Below are 20,069 nucleotides of genomic sequence, written 5' to 3' on the forward strand. Positions count from 1 at the left end.
GTTTAAAGAAGTCACACAAGCAATAAACTCCGCTCCCTTGCAACACACCGGTTCATTCTAGGGGATACTCTCAGTCTTGAAGAATTCTTTTTCCTACCATCTGCACTGTAGAAAGAGCTTGCCTGGCCCTCTGCAGGAGACTCTTACTCAGGCACCAGGGTTTTAATCTCCCAGAACTCAAAAACCAGAGGCAGTGTTTGTTGAGCTCAGTTATATCTTTATTAGGAAAGCACCAACACCACATTCTTGGAAATTACTGGAATTTTATTTGCCTCAGGCTTATGACTTGCAACCAAAGACATTGTGCAAAGAAAGCAAAGATTAAGTACACTTTAGGGAGGAGACGATACACGTTGGTAACATAGGAGATAAGGTTGACAAAAGAAGCCATCCATTACACTATATAGATTGCAATATTCAATAGCGATTTCAACAAAACTTTTTTTTAAATCAAGAGCGAAAAAATTAAGCAATGTTTACAGTAGACATAAATCTTATACAATTCAAAAAGCATTTTTTTTTCAGATCATAGAGCATAAAATGGAAAAATGTCTATGTAGGTGAAGTCTAACTACTGTACATTTATCACCTATTAAAGTTGCTTATATGTACCACAGTGTAAAAAAAAACAATACCAAACAAATAAAAACCTTGAAAATTGCCTGATGAAAAATAAAATAACCAGTGGCTTTTAATGGCTTCTCCTGGTTATCAGTGCTACAAAAAGACAAAAATCTTCTCATTTGAACAGGTGATAAAACCAGGCACAATCAAACTGTTACCAAATTAGACCCACCCATAGAAATATACCATCCACCCACATTTTTTCCATCAAAAGCTTTTTTCTTTGAGGCCCATTTGGTCACAATATGTTACAAAGGTTTGTGTATGCGTGTGTGTTTTTTTACACCATGATATCATATGTTTGTCTGGCACTATTCTAAAGCTAGTTTATAGATGATAATGATATAGAAACGACCCAGTGCCCATAAGAGAAATGAACTCACTGGGTAGAGACGAGAGAGGGGAAGAAGGAGTTCCGTTCTACCAAGAAAAAAATGTCCGTAGTGATCACTCATCATCAGTCCCACTGGCTTCAGATTGTTCCTAAAAGTAAATGTAGGACAGAAAGACAATAAGCCACAGAGAGATAATGTGGAAAAGAAATGACATTGTGGAAACAGTTAACCCTACTAGTAAAGCGGCATCAAAAGTCTCTGTGCTGAAAGGGGAGCTCCTACTTGGAAACCCCAAAGCAGTGCTGGCCATCTGTGCCAGCGTTGTGCTCTCTTGCAGCTGGGTATGAAAAGTTCATGGCTTATGATTTCTTTATGGCTCTGCTGGATCTTCGTTGCTGTGTGAGGGCTTTCTCTAGCTGTGGCTCTAGAGTGCGGGCTCAGCAGTTACGGCACATGGGCTTATCTGTACCATGGCATGTAGAATCCTCCTGGAGCAGGGACTGATCCTGTGTCTCCTGCATTGGCAGGTAGATTCCCAACCACTGGACCACCGGGGAAGTTCATGGCTAGTGATTTCTATTTTGAGCACTATTTTTAGAAAATCCATGGCTTCCCAGGTGCTGCAGTGGTGAAGAATCCACCTACCACTGCAAGAGATGTGGGTTCAATCACTGGGTCAGGATGATCTCTTGGAGGAGAAAGTGGCAACCCACTGCAGTATTCTTGCCTGGAAAATCCCATGGAGCGCAGGCTACAGTCCATGGGGTTGCAGAGAGTCAGACATGACTAAGCACACACACATTGCAAGGGAGAATAAAGTACTGTGCGTTTGATTTTAGGATTTTAAATGTATTTGAAAACGCTTGTGTCGAGGGTGGGATAAGAATGCTAAACTTTTCTCAACAGACCTCAATGGCAAATATGTTGAAGGAGAATCAAACTAGCATACATTTGAACATGGAAAATTAACTTTCCAGAAAGCAAAAGAAGGGGATTGGTGGTAGGGAACTTGGAAGTCCTCTGGAAAGTGAATGAAATGGAGGGCCCTTCAGAAGGCACTGTATTAGAAGCTACCTAGGCTGCCCACAGAGTCAAGGACAGCGCCCTAGACCAAGCTATGCTCTTTGGGTCTGAAATCAGCCTCTGCTGTTTACTTACATGACCTGCAGCAAAACACACATAACATAAATAAGCACTGATTTCTGTAGTAAGGTGAGAGTGACATCTATCTTGGGATTATTATAAGCATGAAGTATGGTACCATATGAGAAGTTCCTTATGTCAGGACCCGGCTCCATCAATGCACTCTGAATTTTTCAAATTTTAAAAATAACATCTCTAGGTATGTAAAATTCATCTGAGTTCTTTTTTTTTAATTTAAGAATTAAATTTTATTTATTTTTTAGTTCTTTTTTTTATTTTTTAACTTTACACTGTTGTATTGGTTTTGCCATATATCAACATGAATCTGCCACAGGTATACACGTGTTCCCCATCCTGAACCCTCCTTCCTCCTCCCTCCCTGTACCATCCCTCTGGGTCGTCCCAGTGCACCAGCCCCAAGCATCCAGTATCCTGCATCGAACCTGGACTGGCGACTTGTTTCCTATATGATATCATACATGTTTCAATGCCATTCTCCCAAATCATCCCACCCTCTCCCTCTCCCAGAGTCCAAAAGACTGTTCTATACATCAATGTCTCTTTTGCTGTCTCGGAGTTCTTTGTATGGCACCTGAAGTAGCAACTCAGATCCAAAACTCTGACATCCTATCACTTTTTCTCAGCCTCTCATGTAATGGTTATTTCCTCTGTATACCACTATATACTAGGTATGCTGGGTGGTACAGCTATAAAATATTAACTGGCCATGCAGAAAACTCTATTTGTAAGTAGGCACTGGGAAGATAAAGGGAAAGAGGGAACTTGATTTAGCAGTTTTTCATTTTTGAAGGCTATTAAAAAGACAATAAACAAAGCCCCAAATTCTGTTATAAATCACGCAGCTCAGTTCACACCCCTCAATAATGAAATCTCACCAAATCTTTACATTTTCAATTCTGAGTAATAAAGCATAGAGGGTGGAAGGGGCATGGGCGTACGAGAGGGAAACAGAAGTGGGGAGGGCTTCCCAACTTCAGTGAAGACAGCCATACTTACATTCTCATCCTGCTCTTCATCGCTGTCAAAATCGCTCACCACGGGCTTGGCTTTTCCTCGGTTTGGCCTTTTCTTGCCTTTTCCTTTGTCCCGGCCTTTCTCATCCTTTTTATTGAGCTTGATTTTCACCTTAACAGATTTTGCTACAATAAAACCAAACAGACAGCAATGAGGAATCACAGGGGAATCTTTTTACAAGTAGTAAAATGATCCCAGCCTACAGATGACAAAGCCAACATCCCAGAGTGCCCAGAATGTCCTTGACTCATGCCTGTTCTCCAGTGGCTGATCCAATTATAGTTAGCACTCTTTCACTTGCAAATGTGTCTTGGTTTGCATGATAAGTTACATAGTCACCCTAAACATGCAACTAGACGGAATGGGGTCCCAGAGGGAAGCTGCGCTGGGTCATTTTCCAGGTCTCTTGATGGCTGAACAGGGATCTTCCTAATAACCAGGATGGTGAAAGCTGCCTTACTGACTGCATGGAGGGGTATGGGCATTTTTAAAAAGAGAACTTTAACCTTGAAAAGAGTATGTAAGTGTAAAAGGGTTTTAAAAAAAAAACAAAAAAAACAATGATTTTACTGTTTAAATAACGCCATTTGACTTAAAAAGTTAACACCACAGCAAGGTACAAAATGGAAAGTAAAAACAAACAAATGAACTTGAAAGCTTTTTTCTCTCTTCTCTGGTCTCTCTTCCTACTGTTTTCTTTCTGGTGATTATTTCCAGAGAAAGTAGTATACATCCCTATTTGCAAATATATTCATCCCTGTGTGTGTGTATGAATCTCTATAGATGACATAAAATTCCATATAATTCTGTATACAGAGAATATAAAGAATACCAGTATAAACACATACAGAAAGATGGCACCCATTTCCACTTTCACAGGACTGTTCTGAGGATAGAAATAAAAACATTTGGAAGAAAGAGGTCAAAGTGTTATACCACAATTACAGGTATACATCCCAAGGTACACAGAAAATCTGTCCTCCAGCATTGTTCTGGGACAGGTGTCCCTAGAACAGCATTTTCAGGAATGGATAATGAGGTGACTGAGAATGAATGTCTCTCATTCAAACTCGTTTTGTTGGAATATCATGTCTGGTGGTGTCTTGAGACCCTAGAAATAGATAAGGGAATCTCAGAGATGAGAACTTTTTAGACTCCTGTGAAGGGGGAGGGACCCACTGAACAGTTCCAGAGATTAAGTCTTCCATGGACGTGTAGGCTGACAAAAAGGATGAGACACAGCTGTTCTGAAGGGTAGGGACAACATATGCCCTCCCCCCACCCCAAATAGGGCAGAAGCTGGCAAATCCTAGTGCACAAAACAGTATTTCTAGTCCAGGCTTCTTCCATCTACCATACCCACATGTCTGCTGCTTAATGAGCTATAAGGCAGGGACATGTTGCTTTGGGTAGAGTAATTTAGGACAAGAAGAAGAGACTGGGCATGAGAAGGTCTGCCTATTAATGGAAATGTGTGTAAGATGTGAAGGCCTTTAAATTCAAAAAATAGTAATCTGGAAAGAAAAAGTGTACTACCTTTCCCTATACAGGTGTAGTTCTTCCTAACACAGGAGTACAGGAAATCCATGGAAGTCAGGAAAAGGCAGAAGACGGGGAGCAAAGGCGAGAAAGTACATGCTCAAGAACACAATCTAAATACTCACGGGAGTGGTGGGCACTGGAAGGCCATCAGGCTCGTGAGTCAGTGAATTGCGTTCCTCCACAAAACCCACCTAAAAGGCTGCCATGGGCAACTAGGCTAACAAACTGGCCCTTTAAACAGTATTCTAAGCCTCTACGTTACCACCACATAGACTGTGACAAGTTCTAATTAACCAGGGTGGTAGGCAGAATGATGACGCCTCCCAGAGATATCCCTGTCCTAATCCCCAGACCCTGTCAATACATTCACTTTGCACTGCAGCAGGGAGCATACCGTAATGCCTTGGGATGGGGAGATTATCCTAGACGAACCAGGTAGGCTCAGTCTAATCACAGGTCCTTCAAAGTGGAAGAAGAGGAGCTCCTGGTTCAAGATGATGACATGGGAAGAGGCTGAACTCGCCTCCTCCCACAGACACACTGAATGTAAGCTACAAACGGGCCCACTGCCTCTGAAAAAGATGCAGAAACTGGCCGAGTGACACGTCCACACCGGGCAAATGAGGAGAAACCCACACTGAAGCAGGTAAGAGGAGCGACGAGGCTGAGACATAATTTCACAGCAAACCCTATCCCTGGTGCAGTGACCCACAGCTGGGTCCAGATCCAGGGATTCCTAAATAAGGGAAAACCCAAAGAGATGCACGCTGACACTGTAATTAGAATGTCAAAACTTAAAAACCCTTAACAGCAGCAAAAATAACTTAGGCACAAGGGAACCCCTAAGAAGACCAGCAGTAGATTAAGCAGAACTGAGTAATAACCTACGTGGGGAAAGAGTCTGAAAAAGAATGGATGCATGTCTGTGTACAACTGAATCACTTTTCTGTGCAGCTGAAGCTAGCACAGCACTGAAGTCAACTATACTGCAATATGAAATAAAATGTTTTAAAAAAGGACATTTGTGACAGCATGGATGCACCACGAGGGCAATATGCTAAATGAAATAAATCAGAGAGCAAAAGATACTGTACACTTTCACTTACATGTGAGATTAAAAACTAAACAGATATGGTGGTCGCAGAGATGGGGTGGGAAATGGGTGAAGGGAATCAAAAGGTATACCTCTCCAGTTATAAATAAGTCATGGGGTTTAAGGTAAGCAGGGTGAGTATAAGTGAATATTGTATTGCATATCTGAAATGTGCTAAGAGTACATCTTCAAAGTTCCTGTCACGAAAAAAAAAATTTTTTTCTAACTATGTGGTGATGGATGTCAAGGAGATTTATTGTGATCATTTCAAAATATACACAAATATGGCATCATTATGCTGTATATTTGAACCTAATATATCAGTTATACCTCAACAACAAAAAGAAGACCGTGGATGAAGAGGAGGCAGAAGAGAGGGTCAAAGAGATGCAACATGAGGAGGAGACACAAGGAGATGGATTCTCCCCTGGAACCCCCACAAAGGAAGGCAGGCTGCTAATACCTTGATTTTGGCCCAGAGAGACCCCCAGCAAACTTGTGACCTACAGAAGTGAGACAGTAAGTGTAAGTTGTACTGAGGCACTAAGTTTGGGTCATTTGTTAGAGTTGCCATAGAAAGTTAATACACTAAGTCTCAGGAGAGGTTAGGGAAAAAGTCAACTGATAGCTGGGATACGAAGGGAGCTATTTGAAAACAGATTAGCAATCTGGCTCTAAAATTCGGAAATGTTTAGCTAGAAAAAATTATGTCGACTTACTCATCAAACACTAGGATATAAAAACTAGGGAGTAACCAGACGAAACCGAAAAAGGTTAAACTAGTACTTAAGAGGCGGAATCCCTAAAGAGAATAATCCCGAGAGCAGATGCAGGTGTGGGGAAACATTTAAGTGCTCTGCTGACAAAGATGTCAGCTCCATTCTCTGTGGCAATACGTAGGCATCAGATGTGTTTTTAAAATGTGTGCGGTGATTTATGGGTAAGAATGTTCAGACAGCATTATTCAGAGTGATATTACTCTCTGTTGGTACATTCATTAATGGGTGTTCGTATATATGGCTGTATAAAAACCTCTTTGCTGTGGGAAAAGGTTCCTAATAGAAAAATCATGCTACAAAACAGTGTGTGATACTTCTATAAATATTTATGTGTAGAAAAAAACTGGAAGGCAACTGGAGTTAAATGTGTATTGGGTGATGGAATTTTACCAATTTTCTTTTCTTAAAAATATTTTCCAAGTTGTCTGTACTAAGCATGTATCTAATAAAAAAATTTTAAAGCATACCTATACTGTTTTATCTAGAAGACTATAATTACTTTGAGAGGAAGTATGGGGTGAAAACATAATTAGGTAAGAAGAAATTTTAGATGTTTTCAAGGCAGCCTTAACCTTTGAAATAATATGGTTACCCATCCAGGCTGGCACTAGATTAAGACTAGGGAGATTCTTGGCTTGGGTGAAAAACTTGAGAGGGCTCCAAGATTCAGTAACCAAGATAAATACCAGTCAATGCGATGTTTTAAAAGCTCAAAATTCATGGCAATAAAAACCCCATGATGAATAAAATATCCAAACTCAGAAGACAGGATCAGTATCTGATCCACGAAGGACAAAATGCACCACGGTCTGAGCATCAAGGTGGTGATTCTCAAAGTGCAGTGCTGGATGCACCCCCTGCGCACCCGGTGGAAACACGAGACACCCAGACCCCACCGCAGGCAACCGAATCAGAAACTCAGGGGTGGAGCCCAGCAGCCACCCAGTTTAGAGACCCACCGTGCTGGGTAACAGCAAGGTGGTAGAGCAGCCACGCTGGTAGAAAACGTCTATTACATTGATTTCCAAAGGCAACATTCGGTGCGTGCTGTGTGCCTGGCTGTGTGCCACGCTCTTGCGTGGGTGGAGGTGTAGCTAGAACCTCAGTTTTACATAGGCGGACACTGAGCTCCAGCAAGGTTAAGTCCACTGCCAGGGTTGCCTAGAAAGGCCACAGAAGACCAAGGCCTAAATCCAGATCTGCCTGACTCTCACATCTGCCCTGTGAGAAATGACGCAGGTGGCCAGGACCCAAAGAAGTGGAGACACCACGTGGACTCACCCTCTGACTCCGACTCTTCTTCATCTTCTTCTTCCTCCTCTTCATTGCTTTCGTCCTCACTCTCTTCCTCTTTGGCAATTTTCTGCCGAGCGCTCTTAAACACTGACTGTAAGACGATGGAGTCTTCATAGATCTAAGGGGTCAAAATAGCAACCGTTAAAAACCCCAATCTGAGGGCCTGAAATTCACAAATAGCAGCGTGCTCTTTTCTTCCCTGTGCCCACACCTCTGACACCCAACAGGAAAACACCAAACTCAGATCTACAGAGAGATTCTTCTTCTTGGAAAAGTCCACATACAGCTGAACTAATTTCAGCATCTGTGTGTGTGCACACATGCTTGAGAGGGAAGGGTGGGCTTCAATAAGATGTCCTCTCATTTTTGACGCAAGACTAGTGTTTAAAAAGATGTTATTTCTTAAGAGATCTAATTTGTGGTTACCAGAGGCAGGGGTAGGGGAAGATAGAATTAGATGAAGGTAGTCAAAAGATTGGAGAAGGAAATGGCACCCCACTCCAGTACTCTTGCCTGGAGAATCCCATGGACAGAGGAGCGTGGTAGGCTGCAGACCATGGGGTCGTCAAGAGTCGGACACGACTGAGCGACTTCACCTTCACTTTTCCCTTTCACGCACTGAAGAAGGAAATGGCAACCCACTCCAGTGTTCTTGCCTGGAGAATCCCAGGGACGGGAGAGCCTGGTGGGCTGCCATCTATGGGGTCGCACAGAGGCGGACACAACTGAAGCGACTTAGCAGCAGCAGTCAAAAGATACAAACATCCAGTTATAAGACAAATAGTTACAGGGATGTAAGGTACTATATGGTAAATATAATCAATACTGCTGTACATTTTATATGAATGCTGTTAAGAGAGTAAATCTAAGTTCTCATTACAAAGAAAAATATTTTTTTTCTATTTCTTTGATTTTATATCTATATGAGATGATGGATATTCACTAAACTTACTGTGGCAATCATTTCATGATTTATGTAAGTAAAATTATACTGTACACTGTAAACTTATACAGTGCCTTAGGTCACTAAAATCTCAGTAAATCTAGAAGGAAAAAATAAATCAAACTATATTTCTTAAATTGTTCCATCAAGTACTGTGGTATAGCAACTTTTTTTTAAAGGTGCAATTCTCCTAACAAAAATGGAAAACCATTATTTATTACTGACTTTATCTGTGCCAGCCAACAGTATTGCAATAAATGCTTTATTTCTAGTGTATGCACATATGTGAGCATAGCCCTGTGCGGTTGCTGAGAGAACTCTAAAGTTCAAAAATGGCCCTTTTCCTCAAAAAACTGAGAAGAGAAGTACCATATGATCCAGCAAGCCCCTTCCAGATATATACCCAAAGGAACTGAAAGCAGGGTCCCGAAGAGATGCGTACACACCCCTGTTTACAATAGCACTATTCACAGTAGCCGAGAGGTAGAAGCAGACCACATTTTCATCCACAGAGCTATGGAAAAACCAAGTGAGGTATCCACATGGTGGAATATCATTCAGCCTTAAAAAGGAAACAAGTCCTGTTACACGCTATACGACATGGATGAACTTTGAGGACACGATGCTAGGTGAAATAATAAGCCAGACAGACAGACACTGTGTGATCCCTTATGAGCTGTCTAGAATAGTCAAATTCATAGAAAGAGAAGGTAGAACAGTGTTTGGTGGAAAGATTACAGAGTTTCACTTTTACAAGGTGAAAAAGTTCTGGAGGTCTATTGCACAACAATGAAAATACCCTTCATGCTGCTGAGCTGTACACTTAAAAATGGTAAAGAAGACACACTGGAAGGGGGCCACTGGGGCAGAATTTCACCAGAGACACTATAGTTCAGCTGGATCTTAAAGGTGAGGACGATCCTATCGGGGTCAGAAAGAGGGGTTTTTAGGAAAGGGGAGCAAAGGAGAAGGTGGGGAGGCAAGAATCACAAAGATGTGTCTGGGGTAGGGCCATCATCAATTTCCTGGTTATGACATGGGATGGCTGTTATGCAAGATGTTACTATCAAGCAACTCTGCATTTATATTCTTTCCTACAACTGCATGTGTATCTGGGGAAGTGGGTGTTTACGGGACCTGTCTTATTGGACTATGAACTGTTTAGGTTGAGGAACAGCAAAGAGTGAGGATATAACCTCAGAAAGCAGACTATGATGATTAAATTCATTCTACATTTTAATAGTACGTGGGGAAGCTCAAAGCTTGGTGGGAAGTGGACAGAATATGAAGGTGCTTAGAGAAAGATAAACCAACATCCAGGTGGGTCTGGGAGGGAAGCCAGTCGAGAGGCCATTTATCACCCCAGGTCAGGGGTGAGGCAGTGTGGCAAACTGGGGGTGGTGGGTCAGGGTGAATATCACGATGTAGGCATGGTCCTGTAGAGAACCTCCAGTCTACCCACAAACCGTAAGTGGTCATTCACGAAACCCTTCCGTATTGACTCTCGGACTTAACTGTGTCCTAGTTTTCACCTTCAATTTCTTTGAAGAAGGCTTGCTTTCAAGACCTGTTGTTTTGGTCAAAATAACACTAATATTAAGTCCCATTAACTGGAAAGGTATATAGTCTGTTCAAGGCACATTCTGAGGAGGTCCACATTCTCCAATTTAGTGACTAGAACTGACATGAAGATTAAAAAGCCCAATCAGGAAAGAGGCCTAAGGAATTTGATGGTGGTTTAACACTGCATTGGTTGGCAGACACGCTGGCCTGCCTTCATGTTCTTTCTGCTTCCTGAGTATGAGAGCATAGATGGGAAAAGGAAAGTTCCTACAAAAGGTGAGTGGAATTGAGGTGTAATTAAAGCGAGAGTGTCCTCCACCTACTTATTTTAATAGAATCACTTACTTACAGACTCTTATACCCACTAACTGCAGAGAAAGTAAAGAGAATTGCAGCTGACCTGATAAAAAAGCTTTTTTGTAACAATTAGAGGTGATGGTTGTTTTTGCTATATAATTTTTGTTTTAAAACAAAATAACAGTTTCAGCTCCCGAGGCAAAGTTACAATCAGAAAACCCAAGGTAAATATAACCAAATACACCATTTCTATAAAAGCAAAGATTGTACCTCTAGCTTTTAGGCATTATATTAAGTTATTAACTTAAATTCCTCCTCTGGTTAAAAGCCAGGCCTTAAAAGGGAAGCACAAGTAGGAACTAGCATGGATACGGTACAAAGGAGCTGGCATTAATTTAAAAATGCCAAAGCCTCGATTGACTTACATAGGTAAGTAGCATGGAAAGATAGGCTTTTATTTTTCCTTTTCTTCTGCCAGGATAGAAAATATTTTGCTGAAAACAACACAGGCATGTTTAAGGTTAAACGTGTCTCACCTGGGATCCCTCCAAGTTGAATGTCTGAGCATTGTGACAGAGGAGCATGACGTCTTTCTCCAGGTCACCCAGGCTCCGGTACTTATGATTACGAATTCTTTCCTGATGGAAATTTTGGATAAAACAGAGTCGGGGGCGGGGGGGCGGTGGTGGTGCAGGGGTGGGGGAGGGTGGAGGTAGAAATACAACAATCAATACTTGGTTAACAAAGCCTGATCTCCCCTTTGTCTTCCCAGTAGACAGTCCTGCCAGAAAGATGGGGCTACACAACTCCAGGGGGCGCCATCCACAGAGACCACCCTTCTTACAAGGGGCAGTGAGGAGCATGTGATGGGAGCCTGTAAGAGCACTGGGGTCATGGGAGCAATCTGAGACTTCTTAAATAAAATGCAGTGTAATCACTATGAGCCCTCAATATGATGATTAAATAACGTACATCTAAAGGCACAGGAACACCCCGACCTTTTCAGTGCCAAGCCCTGGTGGGTGTCAGTGGCAGGAAGACAGGTCACCACTGTTAGCTCCTAATAATTACGATTTTTTCAACCTATTTACATTTCTATTTTATTTAAGAAATAAAAGTTTGTAAACAAAAGATGTACCTTTATTTTTTTGAAATCCACCGGTTTCCTAATTAATTCATAATATTCTGGTAATTCTTTTCTTGAAGGTAACTGAATGAAGACTTCACTGAGCTGTCGCCCTGAACTGTAAGGTGGGGGAAACACACAGAACCGTAACAGATCACGCACTGCTGAGACAAACTTGTGTTCTCTTTCAGAAAATGTCAAGAAAGCAAAGGGCATCCCATGCATAGAAACATGGGGCTCTTTAGAGCAAAGAAAATCCTACGACTGATGCTATGAGAGATTAGTCCCTGGTGCTAACTTCAAAATCACACGAAAATACCAGTAGGTCTCCACTTCTGTCATATATGTATGGGAAATCCACAGAGTGAATCTCTTCAGTTTGATTCAAATATTTAAAATATCCCATTCGACCAAAAATTCCATTTCTAAATGAGTAATAACTGAACTGGTTATAAAAAAAATAAATACACGGACTTTCTTTCCATACCCCTTTGTTTTCATATTCACTGTATATTCAGAAAATAGTATGTGAGAACATACTCTGGAAATGCACATGAAAAGCTTTTGTATGAACTAGGGCTGTCTTATCTTTGCAGTCTTATTCCTTTGAGAGCATTTTTGCACACTGTGAACCACACGTACCTTTATTATTATTTGCCGGAGGAACCCCTTCATCTTGCCTAACTCCATTTTGTGTGTATGAAGTAATTTGTGCAGAAAAGAACAAACATATTTAGCAAGTGTGGCCGCTTCATGCGCCTGGAATCAGTGCTGTACCCTCCCCCCGACCCCCCCAATTCATGGTAGCTTTATTTGAAAGCACATTTAATAGCAACAAATCTGCACATTTTGTAATTTTGAGAAACAGACTATAATGCAATATAAGCATTTAACATTACTTAATGTTAGAAGCAGACACAATCAAAGGAACAAGATATAATTTAGGCTCAGGATCCTATTTTCTGACTGAGCCTATCTAGATCAATAACAGCTTGGGAGATATGGTATAGTCATTTTTCACAAAAATCTCACTTCCCCTACAATGCCATCTCCACTTCTTTTGTGAAGCCAGAAATACATGAAAAAAATAAAAATAAATCACTGCCATGTAAATTTTGGAAGGTAATCCTAGGAGTGTGTGAGAATGCTAGAAGCAGCAGCAGAGAATGAGTGACAATATGCTGTTTTAATCTATAGTCCCAGTCGTATAATTAAAAAATAATCATAATGACAGTTATCATAAAAAAGGCATGCGCAGTAACTCAAATGGTTGCCTAGCAACCAGTGGGGAAAATGCTGAAGTGCAAAGGGACCTGCATAAATTAACCGAAAATCCTGTCAAAGGGATGGGTGAGTTTTTCTGTGATACTGGGTCAGTATTTAGTTTTATTTTTTAATGCATATACAGGCCTCATGAATACTAAAACCAGGGGCCAACCCACGAGGTATAAGAAGACTGGACTTTGATAGGAAGCTGGATTTTAAAGATTATTGTGGCAAGAACCAAGGTGTTCTTTTGCCCTCAGCCACCCCTACCTCCCATTTGAGGTTGAGAAATGTGACGGTACCACCATATATTATACCATATAGAATATGAAAAAAGCCATTTCATTTGCTGTCACCTTTGACACAGGGCCACAATCTCTGTTCTGTTTTTCTTTTTCCCATTCTAAGACTTAAATACACAAACATTTCACCAGTCTGTAAATGAATATCTGAAAGGCAATAGAGGAACTTATAGATATTCATTTTTCTGTTTACAACTGGCATTCTTTATACCCTAGCAACAGTCAGACCTCTTTGTAATTTTGGATTTAACACCTGACCCTCAGTGACATCTTCAGTGTCATTTTCTACATTGCCAACAGATGGTGTCATTTTTCTATTGACGGATTACAAGTATATCTTTGCTGTGTACACCTGTGATGGATATCCTCTCAATTTCATCTGCGCTACTAGAGAAGTAGGAAAGAAGCAGTTTGCACTGAGGGTGTGGTAAAGCTCTTTTCATCAGGGACAGAATGGCTCAAACAATCTCGGTCTGATGTCCTGGTCCCAAGACATATTCTAGAACCTATGAAAGAGACAAGTCCAGAGTTATCTATGCTCAATAAAAGAGACAGCTGAATGTCCTGAAACTCAGGACCAATACCTGTAAAATGACATAAATTTACTTGGTTTCAAAAACAAAGGCTCATGTGGCTTAATATTCCTATCTCACTTTGTTTATCCTCCCCCCGCCCCCAACACCTCCGAAGAACCAAGGACCGGAGCTGAAGGAAGACCTGGACACCATCTAAGGAAACCTTCTTGTGGTTTCACTAGAACCATCTCCATTCAAACCCCTCAGTCTGGCTTTCAGAGCCCTCCTCAGCTCCTTCTCTGCAAACCCCGTCTGTCCTGCTAATGTGACTCTTCTGGTCAGAACAGCCTCTCTATGCGTACTCCCAAGTACGTCAGCCGATCCCCTCTTTATCACAAATTCCAAGTCTCCCACCTCTCACTCCATGGCTACAACATTCTCTATCCTTTCCTCCCTTCAAATATTCCATGATCCATCCAGGATCAAGAAACTGTTCTCCTCAATATTAAACAACTCTTGGTACCTTGCTGCTCAGAACTTAATTCTATGTATGTTGGGTTTTCTCTCTCCTCCACAGAGCATGGGAACACTTTACATGCAGTCAGAACCCTTCCCCCATCTCTTATCAGAGGGGATAATTCTCATCTTAACCCCAGGCAGGAAATGTCAGGTGGTCCTGAAGGACATTCAGCTTTTATATAACCTATAGAATGCACGAGGTAGCCGGACCACTTGCTAATGTTGTTATGATAACTTATTTTCCCCTAAATTAAAGGTTTTTTTAAAAAGGTAAAAAAAAAAAAAAAAGAAGGCAGCCTGACAGAGTTTTGAATTCTTGGCATTTCTTTCTCAAACTTAAGCTGCACAAATGCTTTTTCAATATACCTTCTCAAATACTTTTTTTCTTCACTGCCAGGAAGTTTTTTTCCCCTAAAGTACAGAACAATGGACTAATTGTACAATGATTTGCAGAAGGTGTTCCATTTCTTATCCTACCCCCAAGGCATTTTCCATTATGTCATTTTATACATTTAAGGCTTGAGCAGAAATTATAATTTCCAAGTGTGCTGTTTGCCATGGCAAAAGTGATACCCGTCCCCCTCCTCCAAAATGGTCTGATTTCTCACGTATTTCATACAACAGTCTGTCACAGAATAAGAAATGTGATCCTGTAAGATGTAGGGGGTGGAAAAGTAGAATAACCTAAAACACAAACCTAAAGGAACCCACTGCATTTAACAGAGTTCGCAGGTGCTTGTGGGCAAACACATTTCCTCTCCAGAGGTCAAAGAGACACCTGGCTATGCTGTCATGGTACATGAGATGGAAAAGCCCTACATGCCACTATGCTAATGGCGGTTTGCAAGTGCTGCATGTAGAGTTTACATGCTTACATACACACACACACACACACACACACACACACACACACACAAGATTTGCTTTGCTGTGCTTCATCTGGGAGCCAGTTTTTCTCCCATTACCTCCACAAACAGAATGGCAAGAATTTCACATCTCTACTACTGTGACTTTAAAATGATGACTACAGGCATTATAAATGTCACATAAATATCAGGTCTACCTCTGATTACAGTTTAGGTAAAGCTGGAAGAGTGCATAAGACTGTAATACTACCTTAGAAACCTACTCCTTTAAAATGCTAGCTGCTGCTGCTGCTAAGTCGCTTCAGTCGTGTCCGACTCTGTGCGACCCCAGAGACGGCAGCCCACCAGGCTCCCCCGTCCCTGGGATTCTCCAGGCAGGAACACTGGAGTGGGTTGCCGTTTCCCTCTCCAATGCATGAAAGTGAAAAGTGAAAGCGAAGTCGCTCAGTCATGTCCAACTCTTCGCGATCCCATGGACTGCAGCCTACCAGGCTCCTCCGTCCATGGGATTTTCCAGGCAAGAGTACTGGAGTGGGGTGCCATCGCCTTCTCCGAAAATGCTGGCTAGTATGTGTTTAATGATATTGGTTAAGGGTCCTTTTAAAAAAATTTTTTTGGCTGCTTCATGATTTGTGTTTTTACCTGCCAAAGCTGATCTACTGACAAGATTTCCTAGTGGATACTTCTGGAAAAGTAATCTCAACTAAAGCTGAAATAGGTTTTGTTTATATTTTTTTATAATGAATGAATATAAAAATGTATGGTTTTCTTGCCTCCATAAGAAAATTTCATCCTGATTTAGAATACCCACTTGTAGTTGGAAAGGTTTCACAGAAAATTATTAGAGTCCTAAAGGAGTCAAACATAGGAAATCATTTGAGAAGAAAACCACAAAAACTGGGTCAGCATTGGAGGGCAGTAGGTGAAAGCATGTGTCTTTTTAGAGGGTCAGATTCCTATAGGGTTTAGTAAATACCGTTTAAAAATGCACTTAGATCTGAGTAGCACTCTGCTTATCCGGGAAGCCCCCAGAAACCTGAGCCAGTCATACAGCAGGGGTCAGAGCACCTGCACTCTGCATTCTCTGCTGAGGCCTCTCATCTGAATCTTACTGAGTACTGACAGACAATACCGATAACTCCCAACAAGCCTGAGAATCTGACTTCCCGGCTTCTTGAGGGGTATAGGAGGTAATACCAAAAGAGAATGGGATGTGGGCTGACTAGCTTTTGGTAGTGGAATGGATAGCTGTGAAAATTACCCCAAGGGTTGTTTAAGGACTAGATATACAATGTGCCTATCAACCAAAATGAGGTTACCCCAGGTTTATGCAAGGTAAATGCCCCAAAGTTAGGAGACTTAAAGGGCTCGCTCAGCTCAATAAGAAAAGCACCAAGGCTCTAACAAGTCTTCAATGCAATCATACTCTGATGTACGGTTTTGTGATTGGTAATCTACTCTAGGCAGAAATATGGATAAAGATATATACATATGTATATTATATGTACATGTAAAGATGTTCATCACAGGATTATTTAAAATAAGGCAGCCAATATGCTAAACAATTAGGGGAAAAAACAAGTGAGGGAATGCTAGAATCTAAAATTATGTAGTTTTAAATTATGTACCTTAAAAGACAGGAAAAATGCTCAGTATGACATTCAATGGAAAAAACCAACAGGATATCAAATTGTAAATGCAATACACATTCAACTAGATTTTTTAAAAGGCATGAACTAAGGACCAGAAGGAGAAATGTCAGAGCATAAATAAACATTAATAATAATGTGCTCTTGTTCAACAAAATGAAGATTTACAATCTAATATGATTTGGAACCATACTGTCATCCATAAATAAAATAGACCTCAAACACTTTCCTGGGTTACCTTCTTTGAAAGCATGCTATAAGTCAAAAATCTAATTTGATTTTTCCCAGAGAAACGTCGTCTGAGGGGCATATGACCAAGTATTATTTATGTCACCGTAAACAGCACAGTTTGTCACCTGGCACCTTTTAACTCTTCCATATAAAGCCAAATAGAATAATAGAACAATAATTCCATAAATTTTTTATTTAAAAAAAAGTAGATTTTAACAGAATCTACTGTATAAAGTTCCTATCTATTCCTTCAGAATTTTCTCACTGAACTTACAACGAAGTAAGTTCTCACCGAACTTACGGCAAAGCAAAGGTGATGACCAGGACATGAGGTTTGGAGTATTATTTACTTGTGTATTTGGACAAGCATTTTGAGGAGATGACTGAGATTTATCATCCGTCACTTGGCTTTTTGGAAATACTGACTCGGGCCACCTAGTTTCCTCTTCTCTTTCTTTCCCACAATGCTTCATCACAGCAGGTGGAGGCACGGAATTCTACCTGTCCACCTGTCTCAAGGAGACGCTGCTTCCTTGGTCAGCTTTTGTCACCTCATCTTGGAGACTCAGAAGTGACTCGAAGGAAGCCTTCCTTTCCAAAGGTAAGAACCCACCTTCCCTTCCACTGAATATTCTGTCCTTTGATCTCTCCCCAGGTCTCTAATTTCATAATGTTTAAAAAAAAAAAAAAAAAAGCTTTAAAGCTTTTGGCTGAATTGTGATCAAGCTCAAAAAGCACAAAGCTTTTGCAGGCAAACAAAGTCAAATGGCTCTCTCCCTGAGCTGCAGATCCCAAATGCCACTCTGTTAAAGGGGTGTGCCCGAGTGTTGCAGCGAGCACCCCAAGTGTGCTTTTTCGTCTAATGGCCGTTTTAGGAAATTCTTAAGGAAGACACTTGAGGTGTGATTCTAAAGAAACAAGGCAGATATTTTTCCTATGGATGTACAAGAACATTTATGCCTAATAACTGTCCTCTTTCAGAACGATCCGTTTTAAAATCAAAAGACAGAGAGTGGTTTTGAAGACAGCTTATCAGCCCTTGTAAGAAAGTCAGTTTCCTTGTTTCTAGCTGGGGCTTTTTCCCCTGCCTCAGAGAGAGGTTGCTTGTGCTGCTTGTCCTGAAGCTTTGAGAGGCAGAGACCCTGGGCTCCTGGGCTAGGCTGCAGCTCGGAGCCCCGGGGAGGCCTTTTGTGCCTCAGAAAGCGGATGGGCCAAGTTTATTTGTGGGCTGCCCACCTGCTGTACATGGTTAAAATTGGCTGAGCATCATTAATAAGTGTCAAGTCACCAGGAGGCAAAGAGCGGCATATCCCAGTACACATCTGAGAGTATCAGTACTGTTTAAGGAGGGCAAAATTAAGTCCTGGTATCCACACTTCCCTGAGCTGACTCTCTCAGGACTAAATGCAACGGTCTCAGGACTAAATGCAACTTCTGAGCCCTCATTTCCCAATACGTGTGCCCTATGGAAGAAGAGCTTAATGGATCATTAACAGTGTTCCCAGGACAGAGGGCTTCGCTGGTTAAATGAGTTAGGGAAATGCTGAGTTAAAGGAAGTTCAACTGGCTACTTTGTAGCAAAACACCTCAGGGGCTTTAACCACACTGGGAATTCTCCAAGAAGCCCCAGGACTAGAATCTCTAGTGAGGACCATACTCTTGAGAAAAAGCACTGCCGGGAACATCACCTGAGGCTCTGATTTCCTCACTCGTGCTGCTAGTACACGAGTGCTCAGTTGCTCAGTTGTGTCCAATTCTTTGTGACCCCATGGACCCATGGACTGTAGCCTGCCAGGCTCCTCTGTCTATGGGATTCTCCAGGCAAGAATACTGGCGTGGGTTGCCATGCCCTCTTCCAGGGGAAAATACAAGACAGACTGCCAGCCCTGTCTGTGAGCCCACAGTACCCAAACTGAGTAAGGGAAGAAAGGTTCTTCACCTAGAACTACAATTCTCTGAGCGTCTCCACTTGGTTATGCTTGTATTTCATGGCAATTTCTCTGTAATCTAATTAAATGAAAAGGGTCCTGCTTGAGCCTGAGGTCTGGTCACAGCTTCTCTCCCTCATTTAAAGAAATACTGAATGTCTGGTGCCAATGTTGCTAAAAATAAATATTGTCTAAAAGAGCTTCTTGGCTGGTTCTTAAGGGCTAGTCAATGCTAACAACATAATCACAACATTAAGGGCTGTTAATAGCCATGGAGAGAGTTTAGATTTCCTAGGATGGAGTATGTGGGGCTGGGTACCACAGGCCACCTTCTTTTTCAGCCCTATTTCTATAAATGCAAATTTCACCAGATCCACTTACCACTCAGGACAGAGAACCAGGAGTTTATAAAGTTCTCCTCCACCTCACATCTGGGCTGCCCCAAAGTCCTGTGAACCACACCTCTGAGTACTCGTTCTCTTGCTCCCACACCTGTCGCCCTGTCCAGTGCTATGTCCCTCTTCCCTTGCACCCGCTCACACTGAGAGGTGTATGGTCTCTAGAAGGGGTTCCGCTTTTCTTTACCTCTTCCCTGGCTGCCTACACATACATGGGCCTCCTCACCTCGCTCCCCCCACCTTGCTTCCCCCACCCCACCCCTAGCTACTTTGGGGAGATTTACACTCCCTCCACAAGCCACCGACTGACTTGGCTTCCACCATGCCTACCCTCTCACCTGGCATGTACACTTGATTCAGACGATAGACCTGTGTTGTTCCCTTATATAACTCTTTCCAACTATGCTTTAAAGCATTTCATTTTACTCATCCCTCCCCCGCCCCATTCTCAATACTTAGACAGAGACTGACATGTAGAAAATGCTCAGTGCTTTTGAACACATGGAGGGATTTTTTTAAAAGAATTTTTAAAAATTAATCATAATGCAAGCTCTGAACAACATGTCTTAAACTCGGGCTTCTGGGGAGAAGCAGCATACGTGACAGTAAGGGGCCAGAC

General features: G+C 41.7%; 1 protein-coding gene across 7 annotated transcripts in view; it reads right to left on the minus strand.

The window, feature by feature from the left end:
- Nucleotides 1-243: 243 nt before the first annotated feature.
- Nucleotides 244-20,069, minus strand: part of SMARCA2 (SWI/SNF related, matrix associated, actin dependent regulator of chromatin, subfamily a, member 2) — a 180,738-nt gene continuing 160,912 nt past the window's right edge. For all 7 annotated transcript variants that reach the window (XM_025281569.3, XM_025281570.3, XM_025281567.3 and 4 more), the window contains 5 exons: nt 11,789-11,894; nt 11,187-11,288; nt 7,833-7,965; nt 3,120-3,262; nt 244-1,107 (listed from right to left, as the gene is read on the minus strand). In XM_025281569.3, coding sequence (XP_025137354.1) covers nt 1,072-1,107; nt 3,120-3,262; nt 7,833-7,965; nt 11,187-11,288; nt 11,789-11,894 — 520 coding nt within the window. In that variant the 3' untranslated portion in view covers nt 244-1,071. The remainder of the gene's footprint in view (nt 1,108-3,119; nt 3,263-7,832; nt 7,966-11,186; nt 11,289-11,788; nt 11,895-20,069) is intronic.

This window comes from Bubalus bubalis, chromosome 3, assembly GCF_019923935.1.
Source record: "Bubalus bubalis isolate 160015118507 breed Murrah chromosome 3, NDDB_SH_1, whole genome shotgun sequence".
NCBI lineage: Eukaryota > Metazoa > Chordata > Mammalia > Artiodactyla > Bovidae > Bubalus > Bubalus bubalis.